A 20,157-nucleotide genomic window follows, 5' to 3' on the forward strand; every position below is an offset into this window, starting at 1 on the left:
AATACAATTATTAGCATATTACTAATACAAACAAAAAAGACTTTTAATATTTTAGTCAAAATAACCTTGAAGAATATTATCTCTGTGCCTACCTTCTAGTGAAAGTCTATGGAAGAAACACCAAACAGCCTTTCAGGTATTTTGAAGTTTCATTTCCTTTTTGCTTATCCCAGGAGGATGACAGCAGAGTGGTCTTTTTCCAAAAATTCTCAGGAGGAAATTAAAAATACTGCAGAAGGAAAGACAAAGTAATTGTTTTCCTGGTGATTATTTCTCTTTGCCTTCATATCTTTGATAAGGAATTCCCTCTTCCATAACTCTTCTTCCCAAATCTCTGTTTTGCAAATATTCCTATCCCCTGTAGTGTGAATGACTATTATGTCAGGTTGGATAGTTTGGGAAAAGAAAGTGGAACAAAATGTGTCAGGAATCTAAGGATTATTTAGGTCCCATTAAGCAGTGGGGAGAGCTACACTAAGCAAGGGTTTATGACAGCATTGGAGTCAGCCAAGTTAAACCCTTTATTTTGGAACAGGCAGTGGTAACCCAGGTGTGATCAGGGCTAGGGCTGAAGAAAGAGCTTGGTTCATTACAAGCTCTTTTAAATATTGGTGAGTTAGAGGAAGGGATAGAGCTGATAAAGGCAAATTCATTTTTTGTTTTCATATAGAATTATAGATTGACATACAGATTAGCTATGGTAAAGGCCTTGCTGAAGAGCATGATTTATTTCTGGCATCCACATCCCCTGGGAGCCTTGGCTGCAGACCCATCTGCATGTGCAGCATCACAATTTGGAAAGAACAGAGCTGGAAAGATTTGCAAGGTAGGACAAAACCCCATTTTTTGGTCATCCTTAGCTCTTAGCATTGTGACAGCACAAGCCCTGTTTATTGTTTTCTGAGCATATATAAATTCATTAGCACCTTGGGCACAGCCATCAGTGCTCAGTGCTCCACAGATGAAGAGATTTCCAAGTAATGCTGCTGTAAATACAGAAGTTCACAGCCAGATGGTGTTGGGGGGGGACTTGGCAGCTCTGTGCCCATTAAAATATGGTGAGGTTAGTTAGGATGAGGATCTGAGCACCAGGCTCTTGGCAAAAACCTGGAATACCTGCCTGCCTGGTCGTTTACTTCTCCATTTATGGGGTATCTTAGACCTCAGGCAAGCCTGAAGGATGTTACTGTGACAAGCAATCCTGGGAACAGTCACCTTGGAGCACAATGCAGCAGCATGAGGGAGGAGAATTTGGGCCAAGGAAACAAAGGGAAACCCCTACTCTTATAATAAAATAATGTCAAACAGATGGTAACCAATTCAGTGCATGGTGAGATGTCAAAACATGTTGAGCACCATATTGGGACCTGCTTAGGGAAAATCACAGTGCTATTTATTCTGTTGCACTTTTGAACAACCTATTAATTTAATAGTAGGAATAAGCCCTTACTTTGTACAGTTGCAGGTCTGCTGCTGCTCCTTCCAGTTCAGTGAGGTTGTACCCAGGAGCAGCTGTCAAGTTCAAGGAGTGATAGATAATTTGGCTGTTACAAAGGACTGGTGCACTATGATTCCTCTTGATAAAAATATCAAAGGTAGGAAGGAATCATCACTTTCACTCTGAAGGCTTCAGATCATCAACTTAAACAAAAAGAAAATATGTGTTCTTCAGAACAGGTATGTATTTCTTTTTTACCTGAGACAGTAGTAATGGGTACTGAGGTGTTAGCACTGAAACTGCAGGGTTTTTCTTTCTCTTCTCCTCTCCTCATCTGCCACTTCAGTTGTTTTCTTAGCACTTGATAACAGTTCTAGTGCAACTGCATTTTTATACTACTATTTTATTTTGCTGCTAGACTTTTCCTGTTTACCTAAGTCTGTTACAAAGCAACAAAGAAGGAAAAAAACCAGTACGTGGTCTTGAATCACATGGCTGCTTCTAGCAAAATATGCATTTAAAGCCCTTCTTAAAGGGAAGTAATCTAACTTGAGTCCTCACCTAAATGATGAGGAAAACTCTATCCGTCCCAAAGGGTTTTAAGAGCCAGCTTCTTTGCTTGCAAACACTCAAAAAAAATCTTTATTTGGAAAAATGAATTATAAATTAATTTACTGTAAATCAGTAAACTGATGCTATTGCTGAACCTGTTGGGCAGCTGAGAGAGGCCCGTGGTGCAGCCAAGCAGCTCACCTGGCTGGTTAAATTTGGGATATTGTGTGTTCATGTTCTGAAGGGAAAGGGGAGCATTCATGTACATGAGATGGGACCCTTAATGAGCCATATCCTCTCCCAGCGTGGATGAGCTGTTCCACTGCACCCTGCAGAGAGGAAGGAGGGAGAATCAGCCACACCCTGTGATTTGAACCCAATAGAGAACTGAGCTGTTAAGAAGGACAACCCAGGTCTTCTGCTGCCCCCATTTTCTAAATCCAAACTGATGTGCAGATATGGTGATATCCCCAGTGGAATGAGAAACAGTGGGGATGTTTAACAGTAATTCTGGCAGTTAAAACAGAGGGGGTTAATGATATTTGTTGAGGAGACAGGCTGGACAGAGGAGCCTGAAGGTCTCTTAGTTTGGATGGCAGACTTGTTCAAAATCTAGAGTAGAGCACCGTTAGACATGGTAGGGCTCCAACATCAGGGCAGGATGTGGCATTTCACTGAAATGCACTACCATGGCAATTGCCCAGTTCATGCACAGGAAGCTCTTTACTGCATTTCTATTTAAGAGCTGATCTCTCTGGGAAATGTGGATGAGACACAGCCAGTCACAGTGTCCTGAGTGGAGTCCAAAACCAAATTGGCAGTGCAGGTAGTGGACAATAAATTAGATTTTAAAAACTCTTTCACACTTTGTAACTTGAAATGAACCCAGCTATGTAAGTTTCAGATGAGAAATACACCACAAATATGTCAGTGTTCCAGGGGTGGACTGGGGAAGGTGAAAGGTAAAATGATTTGTAGGAAGTCAAATGTAATAAATCCATGAGTGCATTACTTGATCAGCAAGATGCCAAACTAGTATTAGCACCATTAAAATGAATGTAAGAGGGCAAACTATCTTATTTTATATCACTCATAGCGACATGATTATTTTTAAGGACCACGTCACGGAGATTTCTGTTACCAGATTAAATCTTGCCCCGACCCTGTCGAACAAGGGGCTGTGTTTTGCACCCTTGTGATGTCTGCAGGTCTCAGCAGTGCTCCCTGCCGATGTCCCACGGACATCTCCGCACGGATCCATCGGGTCCCTCCTCACACAAGGTCATCCCGCACCCCACTGCACCTTCTGATGACGCCTCACCGACACAGGGCTGCCGAGCTAAAGGCCTTTCACCAGTGCCTCGCTTTAAAGTTAATCACCCTGTATCTGAATAAAACGGCCGTACAGAAAGGGTCATAAAGGTCAGGCAAGCATTTTACAGAAGGAAATTTAAAGCTTCTGAAAACCTTTCCATTTCCCCTCTGGCTGCCCTACCTGGCAGCAGCTACTGCCAACTATGACGTCTAGGGTAGGGTTGAGCCAGCTTCACTTAGAACCACTGGGAATGAGTCATTTCTCCCTTTTAAGATGTGGCACAGGAAAATAAACAAACAAACAAAAAACCGTGAAATACACGACAAGCGCGAGCAAACCCGTGAGGGCAGGGCAGCGCCAGCGGTGTCCGAAGGCCCTCCTGAGCTCCCTCCGGAGCTGGGGAAGCCCCGCGGCACCGGGGTCGCCTCAGAGCCCGCGGCCGCTCCCGCCCTCACGGGGCTGGCGCCACACCTGGGCAGGGCTTCCGGCCCCGCCGGCCTGCGATTGGCCCGCGCCGCGGTACCAGAAGTGACGTCAGGAGCCCCACGCCCACCGCGCCGTTCAAACGCTGGCGGCGGTAAAAACGGGGCGCGCGCGGGGATCGAGGGGACCTTGGGGGCTCCTGGAACGGGGCGATCCTGAGGGGGAACGGGGCTTGGAACAGGTGGCGCTGAGGGGGGAACGGAGCTTGGGATAGGGCAGCTCTGAGGGGGACCCGAGGCTCGGGATGGGGCAGGTCTGAGAGGGACCCGGGGCTTAGGATGGGGCAGTTCTGAGTGGGACCCGGGGCTTAGGATGGGGCAGTTCTGAGTGGGACCCGGGCTTAGGATGGGGCAGCTCTGAGGGGGACCCGGGTCCGCCCGCTGTAACCTCCGGGGTCTGGGGGGCTCTGTGCCCTCCCAGCGAGGTGGTGGGGTCGCCGTCCCTGGAGGTGTTTAAGGAAAGGCTGGCTGAGGTGCTGAGTGCCACAGGGAAGGTGGCACGGGGGGGTTCGCTCACTGGATGGTCTCTGAGGGTCTTCTTCAATGTAATTGCTTCTGTGCTTCTCCCCACTTTAATTGCTGGGGCGCTTCAGGTGTGTTTAAACACATAAATTTTGTCCCCGAGGAAAAGTAGATGTTACTTAAATTCCATCTCCTCTCATCCATATTTTTTGCTTAGAGTCAGCCAGCCAAGTGCTTCCTGAATGTCCCTGTTCCCTTTTTCAGGTGCTTGTTTCAATGAGATAAGCTGTAAAGATGTTGAAGTTTAAATGTGGAGCCCGAAATCCGGTCGAGGCAGGACCAATGGAGCCCATCACCAGCCGAGTGTCTCGGCTAAATCTGCTCTTTCAGGTGAAGGACATCTGGCCTGGGAGCAGTTGATCTTGGTTTTGTCCTTGTCCATCCCCAGGATCTCAAAATACAGCTTTGCTTTTTTTGGATGCTGAAACCATGCCTGTGTCGTTCTTTAGGGTAAAAGAAAGGGGTAACTAGGTGAAGTTCAAAGTGCACCTGGTGTGCACAAAATTCAGTGGATAGTAACTGGTCTTATGTTTTGTGCATCTGCTGATGTTTTAGCCTGATAGATTTTTCCACTTAAACATGGAATACTGCTTTCTGTAATCTTTAGTTTTTTCATGAGTGAAGGAGCTGTGGGTTTGTCCTAAGATGAATTTACCTAAGGGGCTGCTTTTTCATCATCTGAGGTCCAACAGCTTTTCCTTCCAAAGCTACTGTTGATGCTGATTTCTTCAATTGTTTGTACCATGAAAAGACCTGCATGATGTAGTGTCAAGGAAAAGGCCAGTCAGATCAGAGTCATCAGGAGGATATAAATTGTTAAAATTTGAATCATAACTTTCTTGAGACTGGTAGTTTAGTTGCTTGAAACTTTAAAGATTGCTTTGTCTGCAAGAAAAATACCTGTAGCAGCTATTACAGATAGTCATAGTGAGATGATATATTTACCTCACACTTCTGTATCATTTGCCTAATTTCTGAAGTAGCGATTTTAAAATGGATATATATTATCTGCTCTATACATCTGTTATTGATTTGAGGCTTTTCATTGTTGTCTGAGACTCCATCTGCTGTTGCTGCTTTTTTTTTCCAGGGGAAGCCACTCTTTGTGACTCAACAGCAGATGTCTCCTCTCTCCCGGGAAGGCATCCTTGATTCATTATTTGTTCTTTTTGAAGAATGCAGAAACCCTGCTTTAATGAAAATTAAACATGTTGGCAACTTTGTCAAGAAGTGTAAGTTTGTTTACACTAATTTTCAGGTGTCACTTTATAAAACACTTCTTAAGAATCTGGATGTTAGAGTAATACTTTAGTTGCTTTGATTGTAACCCAGGACTTGGAGCATCTGATTTTTTGTTGGCAGAGTCAACTCTGCAAAGGGGATCTTGGCAATCTTGGTAAGGATTTGTTCAGGTCCAAGAAGATCAAATGCAAGGGGCTTTTGAAGTGCTGTGACTCAAATGTGCTTCCTTCTTAGTCTGTACTGTATATTTGAAGAGGTACTTTCTTGGAAAGTGAGTACTGGCTACAGCAAAGCTCTGAGTGTGCACCACAGAAGGGTGTCAGAAGTTGAGAGCAGGGTGGTGACTATGAGAAGAAAAGATTTGAGAGAGAAACTTGGTAATCTCTGGCTCTTTCAAAATACCTTTTGGATTCCATGTATTACCCAAGTACTGCATGTTTAGCTTGTAAAGAGTATTTCTGTGCTTCAGAAATACAGGTCCTAAAGGAGTAAATATTTTATTGATAATGTGCCCAGAATCCTTTTGGAGAAGAGCAAAGAAAATTTCCATCAATTTTTCCATTAAGATGTAGCAGAAAGACATTTGATTTCAAGTAACATGTTGTGCCCCCTGTTATGATTCCACCCAATGTTTGTAGTTATTATTAGCAGACAGTAATTTTCTGCTAGTTTGAAGAATTTTTAGAACAATCTCCCGTGAGTGACTGATTATCACAGTGCATGCTGGCTGGAACTAGTCAGTGGAAAGCTTGAGCTGAATATCTGCAGTAAATGCCTCTGGTTGGTTGTTAGACAATAGACTGGTGCCTCCCTCAGGCAGAGGAGCAAACCCTGCCCCTGGACTAGAACTTGCTGGGTAAAGCCATCATGTTTAGGGAATATACTTTGTATTGATAAAGGATGGCTGGAAAGAAATTAGGAACCAAAGAGGTTCTCAGCCTCTGATGTTATGAATGGGACAGAATTATGGTTGCCATGGGAACTGTCTTAGCATTTCCTGATCCTTTTGTATGTACCATATTTCAGACTTAACTCTGCATTGATACAGTCTTTTTCTAGTTCTGATGCATGCTGTTATTTTTAAGAAGCATATTCTGGAAAGATTTAACATTTCTTGAGAATCTGGAACTGAATGTTGGGATTTTTTTTGGTTTTGGTTTGCTGGAGCTTTTTTAATTTTATTCTCCAGTTTCGATGTTGTCTCTTTTTTATAAAATGCCAGTTGCCAAATGTAAAAATAAGTGTTTTATTTTTATAGATGCAGAGGCTATCGCTGAACTAAAGGAACTGCAACCCAGTGTGAAGGACTTTGAAGTAAAGAGTGTGGTTGGCTGTGGTCACTTTGCAGATGTCAAAGTAGTGAGAGAGAAAGTCACTGGTGATGTCTATGCCATGAAGGTGATGAGCAAGGAGTCCTTGCTGGCACAGGAGCACGTATGTATGTTTTTCTCTTATGAGACTAGGAGGATAAATTGCAATTTGTTGAACACTTCCTTTCTGTCACTATTATTAGAACTGAGTTAAAAATATATCTTGAGAAAGTTCATCCTACATTTGAGCGAAGCAATAAATTTGTGAGTAGTTTTGCTGTGTTTAAAAGTCATTATCACAGTCTATGGGTCTGCTGGGTGAGGTGCCATCCTCAGGTACCAAAACATGGCCCTTGTTGTAAAGAGCTTCCCATCTAATTATAAAAAAAGAAAAACAGATGATGAAAACACTGAATCAGTATTGATCTTGTTGAAGATGGTTTGAATTTTCAGACAATCTATTCATTAAGGTTTTTTTTTTTTATTTTAAAGAGCGAAGTAGAATGTCAGGAGTGGGTGTGAAGGCAAACTGTGGTGACTGGATTTTTATGGAGAGCCTCTCGCTAGCTTGAGAAATGTGTTACTTGGAAACTTAAAAAAGGGATAATGGAGGTTGTTCTCATAGTTTGGTGAGAAACAGAAGTTAATCTTTGCTGACATGAGATGACAAGTAGGACAGAGATACTCCATGAGAGACCTCATGAATTTATACAATATCTGCATCAGTTGTTCCCAATACATGGTGCACTAAGGTTGCTCCTGATAGCCCTCAGCATTGTTTGTGGCTAGGAGAAATGGAGCCTGACTAAAATGACCCTTTCTGGGGCCCAGATTGACAAGAAAGCAAAGTATGGTGCTACCCTCACATGGCACTTGCTCAGGAAACAGCACTTAATAATTTCTGTGTAATTTTTTTGGGATGTGTGCCAAGTTTTTCTAAAACTAGGGGATTATAATATATTCTGACTCCCTCTCATCATGATGTAACTGAACACTTTTTTGGTAGGTGTCATTTTTTGAGGAAGAACGCAGCATATTAGCTCAGAGCACCAGTCCATGGATTCCACAATTACAGTATGCATTTCAAGACAAGAAAAATCTCTACTTGGTAATGCCTAGTTTTTGATTTTCTCCTCTACTGAACACCATTGTTGTTGGTTTATTAAAGAATAATGTGATGGTTGAAATGTGCTTGTTTTCTGTACATTTTCCTGCACTGTTTGATATATGCCCAGTGCCATACTGGGGAGTTGAATGGAATATCTTGTATATCTGTTCCTTTAAAATTGTATGTAGGTTATGGAGTATCAGCCTGGAGGGGACTTGCTGTCACTCTTAAACAGATATGAGGACCAGCTGGATGAGAACATGGTGCAGTTCTACCTTGCAGAGTTGGTTTTGGCCATTCACAGTGTCCATCAGATGGGTTATGTCCACCGGTACGTCAAGGTTGCTTTGGGTGCTTCTGTATTCTGTCCTCTTTCAGTATTTCACATGCTATGTCAGAGGACAAAATGAGAAAATTAATCAGACTCCCAACTATAATTGTAGCTCAGGGCATTAACTTTGATGTAAAGTTCAGACCAATATCAAGAAAGGATTGTTACATATATTTTTCTGGAGGCTCAGTAAAAAGAAGCCTTAATGTTGCACTATAAAAAATTTAAATATTTTCCATGGATTGCTGCTTTTGGCACCAAATACTATAGGGAATTAATGTAATTGTTAAAAATGGTTGTGTGCTGATTGGTGAACAGGGCAGTATAGGATGTTGGAGTAGTTAAATATCGCAGAGTTTTCTCTCAGGGCTTGGAGACAGTTACTGTGTGCATTTTCAAATCATACTGGTATTTAAAAAAGCTCTTGCATTTTGAGGGTGTGGAAATGTTAGCAAGTATATTATTTCCAAGAGCTTGTAGTGGCTGCACTTAGAGCATGGGCTGTGGCTTTCTAGTGCCCAGTCACTGGCTGAATTTGGAAGATGTACAGAATAAGTTGTGAGGGAGTTTGGGAAGAAAAATACAAAATACTTGACTGTAAGTCAGTTACAATGTGGTCAAGGTGCAAAATCACCTTCTCTTTTCATCTGCTGTCAATAATTATTAACCTTCCATGAAATGAGGGGAGCTGTAATACTTCCATATTTGCTTGGAAACAGGGCAATTTTTGGAAAAAAACTCCCACTTGGAAGGCTTTATGCATGTGGTTGAGTATAGCTGAATAGGAATATCCTGCAATCTGGATGTGCCAGTAGGGAATGGTCTGGAAAGGTTCTGATTGCTTTCTTCTGGCCTACAGAGACATCAAACCAGAAAATGTTCTTATTGACAGAACAGGACACATTAAACTGGTGGACTTTGGGTCAGCTGCCAAAATGACAGTAAACAAAACGGTAATAATGTGGATTTAAACTTTGTCTGTGCCTTGTTTGGATAGTCCAGTTGAAAAAGGAAAACTAACTTGGTATCTGTTCTTTGATTACACCTTGCTCTTCTCTTCTGCCTTTCTTGCCCACTATGGAATCTATTCACAATTGTATTTTTCCATTTGTGAATGGCTTTTCAAGCATGAGCTAAAGTATCTTTTTCAGCCCTCAGCAAATACATATTTGCTTATTAAAATATTAATACACAAGAAAGCAGAGTTATCTTTACCTTTCTCATGGTGCTGCACTGGGTTGCAAAATCATACTTCTACAGGTTCTTACAGCTGTTCAATGCTGTGTTTAAAGGGGACATGGATTTATAGTTGGAATGAAAATTGTGCCTGTTGTAACTAAGTTCATAATTTTGAAGACTGGGGAGCTCTTGATCAAAATGAGTCACATTTAAATATTCTGGGCTTCACTCACCACAAAGTACTGCATCAAATCTAAATCAGTGGAGTGTTTTATAAGTTGCTTGTAAGTTTTGTTAACTGCACACAACTTCAAGTGAAAATTTTTAAAATTTAAATGTGTCTAAGTGAGAACATGAAGTTCTGCACCATATTTCTGTCTTGTTTTACAGTTTTTATTTTTCCATAACATTTTCTTTGTAATGTGATTCTTAATATCCTGTTTTTCCTTGCTCTTACATTTTCAGTGCTTCTCTGCATTGCATTTTCCTTTGAAATTTTTTCTTCACACTATCGCTTCAGTCACTCATAGGTTTTTGTGTTAGCCTCCCTGCAGTTTTGTTTCATTCTTTATGCCACTTAGCACAAAAATGGTTGTAGCATTGGCTCCTGATTTACCTTTTCTAAGCAGTCCAGAAATTCAAACATTAGTGCTTTGCTGTTCATGAACACTAGGTAAAAAGATGACAGAGAATGTAATGAGGGCAGGAAGTATTTCTGTCTGAACTTGACCGTTTTTGAAATTTCAGCTATGATGTCCCTGTTAATACTAGTTGAAGCAGAGCATGTTTGCTGTTTAAAACAAACATCAGTTTAATATTTCTGTGCTTTTTGGGATGCTACTTTTCTACTTTAGCAGTTTGTTACTTTATAGTAACAATTAGCTCTGATAATTTGACTATATCAAATAGCTCCCTTTGTTTATCAGTGGTTTCCTTAACCTGGTGCTTATTTGCTGAACAGCTTTGGTTAAAATTACTTTCTTAAAATTCACATGGAGGGCTGAAAATTACGTCTTGTTAAAAAAAATAGTAAAAGGGTGGGGGGAAAAATAAAACCTTTGTTTTATTAGCAAGAACGTGGTAATAATGCCATTGAACACAAAGTGCTGTAATTTCACTTGGTTTATCTTTGCTCCCAGGTAAATGCCAGGCTCCCTGTGGGCACACCTGACTACATGGCACCAGAGATGCTGACAGGGTTGGGAGGGGATGGCAAAGCCTCCTACGGCCCTGAGTGTGACTGGTGGTCCCTTGGAGTCATTGCCTATGAAATGATCTATGGAAGGTCTCCCTTCACTGAAGGCACTTCAGCAAAGACTTTCAATAACATCATGAACTTCCAGGTAGAGAGATCTCCTTCCCTGTTCTCAAGTAAAAAGGCTGCAACTGAAGGCTGTTTTTCTCAGCTTTACATGAAAGTTTATGGATGTCTCTTTGTCACGTTCATCAAATATTTGGAATATATGCATTGTGTTGTATTTATATAGGTATTGTAGGTATCAAGTTATTTTTTGTAACAGGTGTCATCATTCCCAATTCAAAAAATTCTATGACCTACCTTTTGGAAGTTTGTGAGAATTTTCTGGGGTAATATCTTGTTTTACTCTTCCATTTGTGTGTGCCATTGGCCATAAGCATAAGATCAGCATAAGATGCTGACCTGGGATACCATTTGCCTGGGTGGGAATGGTTGTTCCTGTGTTCTTATCTTTACTGCAGTAAATGCATATAAAAGCCTACTTGGATAAAATGCACCATGCTTTTATTTGTGTGCTATAAATATTCATCCTTTGTACCTGACATATCTCAGAATAATGAAACTTAATCTTCCTGTTCTGAGCCTGTTTTCCTACTGAGCAGAAATCCATTTCTTTCTAATGCAGAGATTTCTGAAGTTCCCAGAGGATGTGAAAGTTAGCAGTGACTTTCTTGACCTGATCCAGAGCCTGCTCTGTGGGCAGAAGGAAAGGCTGGGCTATGAGGATCTCTGCTGCCATCCATTTTTTTCTAAAATTGACTGGAACAATATCCGTAATTGTAAGTAGAATAAAATTGTATTTATAAACCATTTCTGGGTTTTTTTGGTACTGGGAAAAGTTATACAATGAGTATTAAAGTGTGTTTGATCTGAATTATTCCTAATGAAACAGGACTGGTTCCTGGAGCAGGTGTTTTTAACAAAACAGCTCATTTTGGTTTTTGCAAAGGCTATGTTAACATCTCAGGTAAAAATTGTAAGGTAGGAGGATGTTTTATTAAACTCCACATGAATTCCTGATAGAATTGCCATATTACTGCAGGCACTAGACTGGAAAATCAAAATGGTCCTTTCCATGTCCTTCAGATTAAAAGGCATCAGTATGTTTTTTCAGGCCTTTCCCACTTCAGTTTGCTAAATTTTGGCTTCATCTTTTCTTGTTGTTGTTGTATCTTCAGGTTTCTCTTTTGCTACTTGTGGACCAACTTTACTTAAGGTTGGTTTATTTTTTGTAGTCCCAGCAGGTGATGAAATGTCTGTGGCCATAAGGGCCATTGGAGCTTTTTGTCAAAGTCAATGGGGATAATGTATTACTGCTTTTTTTTGGGTGAAAAATCTGTTCATTCAACCAGGAATAGAATAAAACCAGTGAACCAGATAATTCTTTATGCAGAAAACTGTTTATAATACTATGCAAGCAATGGAATTTGGTATTTGGAAGTACTGAGGCACCAGCTCCGTGGCAAAAGCAAATACTTCACAGTTCATCAGTGATCTCTGTATGGGGATCTGATTGTGTTGGAGAGTATTTTAAATTATTTGGACTGTAAGATTATCTGGGCAAGCAACATGTCTGCCTTATGTTTTTTGTCAAATATGCTGTAAGGGAATGATTCTGCTCCATTTTCCATGATAAATTGCTAAGCCAGTGCTTCTACTTTTGATGACTATCTCAGCACTTCAGCTGTCAGCTCCACACACAGACTGTTTGCTCACTTTTCTGTCGATTCATTAATTTTGAACTTGTGGAGCTGCTGTTCTGTTAAATTCCATTGTTTCTGCCCTTTGAGAGCCATTGAGCCTCGAGCCCTTTTCATCACTTTAGCATCCATTTCCCAGTGCTCTCTGCCTTCTCTCCCTAGAGCCCTGCCTAAGCCACCAGTTTCTGTTCCTGAGTTTAGTGTTGCATTGATATCATGTTACCTCAGATATAGAGAGAAGAGTGACATGTGAGCATATGTTCTGGTGTTTCCTTGGCAATTGCCTGTCTGGTATTCACACAGCTGCAGGAGTTAATGGAGCGTTTTGCCAATTTGTGTGACAGCAGTGATGCTGATGGACAAGCCACTAGGCAGCCCTGGTGTGGTTATAATGTTGGAATAATCATTTGGGATTTAAAAAAATCCCATTTCTGTCTGCAACTGGCCAGCAGATTGCATCATCATTCCCTGTAATATCCACACCTACCTACTGGGAGGTTTCATGCAGTTTTGACCCCTCATTTTGTTGTTATGCCTCATACTTGATAAACCCCCACTGTAACTAGCACAAAACACAGCAGTGTCTGTGCTTCAAGTAGCAGATTCAATGTATCACCTATTGCTTTGCTCTCAGTAGTGGTTCTCCCTGTGCTGATTTTTCTGAGCAGTTTTTCTGTCATTCTGTTCAAAACCTGGGTCAGGTTTGACCTGGGCTATCTGAAAGCTAAAGGCTTCTTTCTAATCTTGACCTCTGCTGATAGTGGTGTTTAGCTGGAGAAATGGCAGCTTGAGAAGATGGGTGATGGAAGAGGTCATAGGATTTAGACTTACATTAAAGAATCTCACTACCCCAAGTTAATCTGGTCAAAGACTTTAAGGTCATGGAGTGTTGGACTGGGTGATCCTAAAGCCAACTGAAGTGACTCTGATCCACAACTGTTAGACAAATTCTGTGTCAGTATAGTCAGACTTTAGTCTATAAGGGCAGTGATGTAATTTCTATTTCAGGCTGAGCAAGGTAGGGAAAAAAATTGGTACCTTTGCCTTGCAGGTATTTAATTATCATGCTGAGAGCTCCAGGATAGCCATTCTTAATACACTGATTTTGGTTAAGAATGTGTCATTAAGGGGCTTTTCAGTGTTACACTTTGTTGTTATGGTAACCTATGAAACACTTGACTTTTTAGCAAACCCCTTTCCAAAAGATCATTGCCTCTAAAAAAAGCTCCCAACTTCCCTGGGTCCAAGTAATGTGTCTATAGTAGCAGCTCTTATGTTACAGAAACAGAATCAAACAATTAAAGTCAGGTTTATCTGAATTTGTCTCAACAGGTGATTTTTCCTCTTTGTTGGAGTATTGTACTGAAACACACTTATAGATTCTGCTCTCTGTTGGTCTCTTTTTTCTGCTATTTAATGACTTATAAAGCTCATTAAAAAAACCCACCTGAAAACAGATACCACTGCACTTCCTCCCCAAAAATAAAATAAACTAAAACTTTCAAAAGTTTGTGTTCACTTACTGAAGAATTTTCTGAAAGTATTTTGGAATTTATTTACCTGAAATAAGCATATTTCTGTCTGTGTTTCAGCTAAATGATCAGGTATTTCACTGGAAAGTTGATAACAGAACCATTTGAGTACCTAAGAAGTATCTAAAATCAGAGGTAGAGAATGGGGGAATGACATACTTAAGTTACCAGCAACAAGGCTGCATTCTGTATAATTTCAAGATTTTGTTGGTTGTCTTTTGTTAGTTGACATCCATAAACTGCATCAGCTTTTTAATTTGGAATCAAAAATCTGCTTGCTGAAGTCTAGATGGGACATGGTCAGAAAACTTTCATCTGTGTACAGCATAAAGAGCCTTTGATTTTACAAATTGTTTTGTAAGTCCAGTCCAAGAGGTCTTGAAAATGGAATGGCATATTTGGACTTGCACAAACTATATATATGAAAAGACAAGAGTTAATGTCTCGTGCAAACAGAAGAACTTGAGAAAGTATTAAAGACTGATTTTTAAACTGTTTTCTGCTGTTAAAGAGGCAGGACCCAAATCTCATTATTCATAAGTCCAAGACACTTCTCCTTATGAACACCATGTTGTCATTCAGCATGTTAACAGCTACACATTGTAGTGTTTAATTTAAATTCTTGTCTTCAGAAAAATGTGTTGACTTGTTTCTTGAAGTGGAGATCACTTGCACTGCAGGTTGGAAATCACTTTTATTAATAGGAATGTATGTGTTGGATCATTGCCTTGACAAAACACTAAAGGTGTTAAGATAATATTGTAATGATAGGTTAGAACTAGCACAGTGCATTCTTTATAAGTGGTCTTAGGAAAAATTTCCTTTAGTTTCATCACTGGGATTGTCTATTTTTCTTTCATAACACTTTCTCAAGTAGGTCTGTTAGAGCCTGAGGAAGAGGAATGCCTAACCTATTTAAAAAGGCTGTGTGGATGCTTTTCCTCAGAAAGCATTTATAGATCACCTTGTAGATCAAGAAGAGACACATTTTTATCCTTAAGAAACATTCTGTATTGCATTTAAGTTTCCTGTTTCAGTTGAGTCTTTCACTGTCCCAGGGGAAATGCAGTCTCTCTTCTCTGAATTTGCATGAAAATATTTTGAAAGGATGGAAAGACCTGGTTAAGGCAATGCTGTTTGTACCAGTCATAAATACACATACCGAGGCAGAGTTAAAAAAAAAAAGGCTTTTTTCCATAAAAGACACTTTATCTAATCTTAATTATAAACCGATTAAAATACTGGAGTATATGTGGTGGTTTTGGATTTTTCCTTTTTTCTTTTTCCTTTTTTTCTTTTTCTTTTTTTTTTTTTTTCTCTTTCCCTTAAACTTAGCAACCTACAACACCCCCTTTTCCTCTGAAAGTCATTCTTTGGAACAGATGGAAGAGGGTTACATCCTTCCACAAGTGGGGATGTATCTAGGCAAGGAATTGGCTTTTTTAAAACATGCAGTTCTCCACAAGATACTTTAAATGGTAAACAGAACATGTACATTGTTGTAACGTGTCGGGGACAAAAGGAGCTCTTTGTACCCAACCAGTTTGTGTGAGTAGAAGCACTGGGTTTGCTGTCTTCTTGAGTAATACTTTTGGGTGAGCCTGACAAAAGTGCAAATTTGTCACCTTGTCAGATGTGATGGCATGGTGCTCACATTTATTTCTCAGAGGCTTATCTTGACCTCTGCTGAAGGATCCTTCCTTTTAAAGAAGCAACTGATAAGCACATCAATGTATTTGCATTCACCGGTCTTCACCTTGTTCTGAAAATGCTATGTTTGTGTGACAGCTTTCTGATTTTAAACAAGAAATAATAACTTAACTAGACATTATGCCATGGTGTGACCCACACTTGAGAACAAAATTGCTTGTGTGTTTTAGCTGGGTTTTACAAGACTACTCAGTTTATTCTGTGGGTATTTTGGGCATCAGGTAAAGGATTCCTTAGTCTGAGGAATAAAAATCCTTGAGGAAGCTACCAAATAATTAGCAACATCACACAGAGTGGATTTGCTTTTTTTTTTGAAAGTTATTCCCTCTTACCCCTAAGTGATATTTTTCTCCAACAGCTGAAACTTCTTCAGAAGTTCTGCTTCTCATTTTCAGCCACTGTTGACAGGTTCAGAACTACTTAACATCTAGAGGTGTTTTTGTCAAATGACTGTTTCAAGTTTTCTCTTTAGTTGCTACTACTTCTTGATACAAATGTTGTAACAAATTTATACTGCAGAGTTGCAGAGATTTTGGACTGTTAGTCGTGGATTTTAGTGAATGCAAAATAGAGGGCAAAGGGTTTTTTCATTATTTTTTAATCTAGTATTCACAATTTCTCTTCTTTGTTCTCATATTTTATTGAACATCAGACGAAGCTGTAGTGTAAAACATTGTGCTCTTTAAACTAGTTTCCACCAGCCCCAAAGGTTTGCTCTGTCTCACATTCAGTTTTATCTTTGTGCATCCATTGTTCCCCCACTGAGTGCTTTTTCATCTTTTTGTGTGCATGCATAGTTAAATTATATTTTCTTTTATGCATGTGGTTTGAGTAGCAATTCTTATTGTTGGTAGGAGGAACAACTTTCTTTTTAATTGCAAGGCCTTGAAGATGACTCTTAAGATCTTCTTTGCTAATTTCTGGTGGGAAGTAAGGCTTTAGATGTCTCTTTCAGAGATGAAGTTATATCTGTTAGGCTCTGGGGAGGACAGAACCAGGGTGCTTGTACCATTATAAAAAGGCAGCTAAGTTGGTTTTTGCTGCCTCTTTAAAAACATTCCAAACTTCTGCAGATGAAGTGAAGAGTTTGCTGTTTTCTCTTTTACTTTACCTCATAGACAGTGTTTGCCTTCAAAAACAGTGTTAAAAATCCCACAGCAATCCCTTTCTGTGAGAGAAAGTACAGAGTTCTTTCAGCAAAGGTCCTGAAACTAAAAAATACTAATCCTGAACTGATTCTCCTCTGCTGTGAATTAACTACAACTTTGGGCTTGTATTTGCATTTAAGATTATATGCTTACAAATTTTTTTCTGTTACTTCTCTGTTTTTAATAATTAAGAACATTTGTAAGAGTAGTTGGACATTATCCTGATATTAAGTGATTTTTTTAAAAGGAAATACATATTCCAATCAACAATCTATATTTCAAAATTATGTTGCATAAGTATCAGCATTATGTTATATTTTTTATTATAACTAATTACAGAGAAGAAATTAATAAATCTGTGATACTGACATACATTTTAAATGTTCTGGAGCTCGTAAGTTCCAGTAGACTGAAACTGCTTACTACAGAACCTATTTAATTAGTGTATTTTCCCCATTTATCTCATTCTAATGCACTTGGAGCTACAGTACACGAGCAGCATCTGCTTCATGGAATTTCTTCTCACTTCCCTGCTTGGGAGCAGCGTCAGGATGGCTCTTCAGGGAGCTGCTACCAAAGCCTGCGCCTGTACTTGGGATTTGGCAGTTGACGGAGACAGATTCTTTATTTTTAATTTTTTATTTTTTCTGTCTCTTAATGCTGGTCTGGTGGGTAGTTCCAGCGAGGGAATGGAGAGTTAAAGGCGGGCAGTGGAGGGCTTTGGCAGCCTAGAGGGAGCCAGAGCCTCCAGCCGTGACTCGCTGTGCCCCTGCCACTCACGGGCAGCAGCGGCTGTCACGCCGCAGGCAGGTAGGGTTAACGCCGACTCGGGAGCAGGGAGCCTGCACTGCAGGGGTTGGAATGTTTGTTCCCAGTCCTTCAATCCTCATCAGCCCTTCAGCTCAGGGAGATCCATGCTGGATCCATGGTAACGGTTTTAGCACACTCCACTTCCATCAGCTGGTGACAATGGGCTGTTCTAGCTGCTGGCTGAGGAGCTGTCTCCCCTTTGCTGAGCTCAGAGTTGCAGTGAGTGGGGACCCGAGTGATGAAATTAAATAAATAAATGTTAGGAAATGTGATTTAATGAGGTAGGGATTGCACAGCAGGGCTTCTGCATTCATTCCTTTCCCACACGTAGCCAAGCCAGCAGGTAGCTCGGGTGCTGCACAGCACCGAGAAGAACTTGTCCTTTTGTTCCTCAGGTTAATTAAACTGAAGCAAGCACGAGAAAATCATCTGAAATTAAACAACTGCTTAGCAAGTTAAGTGGTACCAATTTAGAAATTATAGTAAGAAATACATTGTAATTCCTGCTATTTATACCTCTCTTCAGAGCTGATTGTATCAGAGCCAGACTGCAGTGGTGTCCCGGCAAGAGTTCCAGATCTTAAGCAAGCTCTTTTAGAGAAATAAAATCAATCTTCTTTTCCTAAAGACCACCGAGCTTTTAGTAGCTATAGTTTATTAGAACCTTCCAGGAGAAAGACCAGCTTGCTGTTGATTAGAAACCCATGCTGGGAAGATTCTTGTTAGTGTTAAAGGGTAAGATATATCCCTTAGCTGACTAGCACAGGATCAGGCTTCTTTCTCAGGTAGTGTCACTAATTGGACAGGTTGGAGACATTTTCCTTTTCAAGATGAATCAGAATTGACAGGCTTCTGGCTATATTACAGTAATGATTTTCTTAGCCTGGTGCTTTGATTTTATTATTTATGTGTTAAAAACCCCAACATCTTCACCTGAAAAAAGCCCAAACCCCAGAATCTCTAATACCCAAGCTAAATCTCAGTTTGAACAGTGTGGGAGATGCTGTGCCTGCAGAGTGGTAGCCATGTTGGCAGCTCAGGGGTTAATCTCTTGTTGCTGTAATACGCTTTGAGAGCAGCAGCTCAGTCTGCTTGTGTTAGCAAGATTAAAAGCAGGAGCTGCAGTGCCATTGCAAGCACTGAATGAGTGGGACTGTTGCAGAGTGAACTGTAGCTGAATTTTATCTTTTCTTCTTGCTTTTTTTCCACCAGCTCCTCCCCCCTTCGTTCCTACTCTCAAGTCTGATGATGACACCTCAAATTTTGATGAACCAGAGAAGAATTCGCGGGTTTTATCCTCTACGCGCCAGTTGAACCCAGCAGGATTCTCGGGGGAAGATTTGCCGTTTGTGGGGTTTTCATTCATCAAGGCTTTGGGGATACTCAGACCAGAGTAAGTAGAAATTATTGCTCAGGTGGATAGGACTGCTGGAAAAATGGGTAGGTTTGTTGCAGTGAGGATGGTGTGTGTGAGAGGAAAAGCTGTTTTAACTGACCTGTACTCTGCTGTAGGGAAGCTGCCAGATTCGGGCTTTATCTGTTGCTGGTGTGTCTTGTGCATGTCCTACTGTTCTCTGATTATTTCTGGGATGAGGGGGAGGAAATGGGATAGAAAGATTCATTCTAAACCAGTTATTATTAAAATTGTAGTTCAAATAGTTTGAATTAGTTGTTGCTGTTAAGCAGGGAGCAGTAGGTGATTGCATTTCTGGTACTGCAGATCCCTGCAAGGAGGAGAATACTGAGGAGTTCAGAGATGGAAAAAGGGGATGGTGTTATTTTATTGGGTCGCAGAGTGGGCACCAAGTGCTGGGAATGTGTAAGGCTGAATCAGTGATCCATGGAAAAGGAGCTCCACTAACCTGGGAATGTGCAGTGATGGGTCAGTGAGCAAGGGAAGGAGCTGCATGGCAGCTGGCTCTGTGCTGCTGGGTCAAGTTAAATAGGAGGACTGGACATTGCTGTGGTCTGTGCTCAGACACTGGAGATTCAGATCAAATATGCAGTGGCCATGTGTGTGGAGGGATGTAAAGACCTCAGAGAAATGATTTTCAATGGAAAGAAAACATTATTTCCAAGAGAATGGAGTCAGAGAAAAAGAAGAATATAAGTAGTGTGATATAAACCATTTTATGTGGTGGCTGGCTGGTTTTTGGTGACAGAGCTATTGAAAAAGTATTAGTGCAGTGTGTTAAGTTGGGAAGTCCTTAGCTCAGGACCAGGAGGCCTCTCAGGAACGCAGTGGCTTTGGCTGGGTTAGTGACTCAATGCCCTGTGTTATCATGTCAACCCTCATTCCCTGCTGCTGGTTTGCTCCCTTCTGGGACTTCATTGTCAATCTGTCTTAATTGAGTTTCATTTTATGTCATATTGGTGATAGTTGCTCTGCAGTAAGCTTGTCACTGAATTTGGTGATACTGTTGACATCTTTGATCTTGCTCACACCGTGAATCAAGGTTATATGATGGTTATGCCAGAAATAAAAAGGGATTCTTTGCCTTTCCCTCCTCAGCAGAGTTG

At 40.7% G+C, this 20,157-nt stretch overlaps 1 protein-coding gene across 1 annotated transcript in view; it reads left to right on the forward strand.

Moving 5' to 3' along the window:
• The first annotated feature begins 4,543 nt into the window (after positions 1-4,543).
• The window catches only part of CIT (citron rho-interacting serine/threonine kinase), a 68,001-nt gene continuing 52,387 nt past the window's right edge, over positions 4,544-20,157 (forward strand). Inside the window, exons 1-9 of the mRNA XM_066562404.1 lie at positions 4,544-4,639; positions 5,400-5,541; positions 6,810-6,985; positions 7,868-7,969; positions 8,158-8,300; positions 9,160-9,253; positions 10,619-10,822; positions 11,363-11,516; positions 18,850-19,030. Coding sequence (XP_066418501.1) covers positions 4,544-4,639; positions 5,400-5,541; positions 6,810-6,985; positions 7,868-7,969; positions 8,158-8,300; positions 9,160-9,253; positions 10,619-10,822; positions 11,363-11,516; positions 18,850-19,030 — 1,292 coding nt within the window. The remainder of the gene's footprint in view (positions 4,640-5,399; positions 5,542-6,809; positions 6,986-7,867; positions 7,970-8,157; positions 8,301-9,159; positions 9,254-10,618; positions 10,823-11,362; positions 11,517-18,849; positions 19,031-20,157) is intronic.

The sequence above is a fragment of the Molothrus aeneus genome, chromosome 18, assembly GCF_037042795.1.
Source record: "Molothrus aeneus isolate 106 chromosome 18, BPBGC_Maene_1.0, whole genome shotgun sequence".
NCBI classification, from domain to species: domain Eukaryota; kingdom Metazoa; phylum Chordata; class Aves; order Passeriformes; family Icteridae; genus Molothrus; species Molothrus aeneus.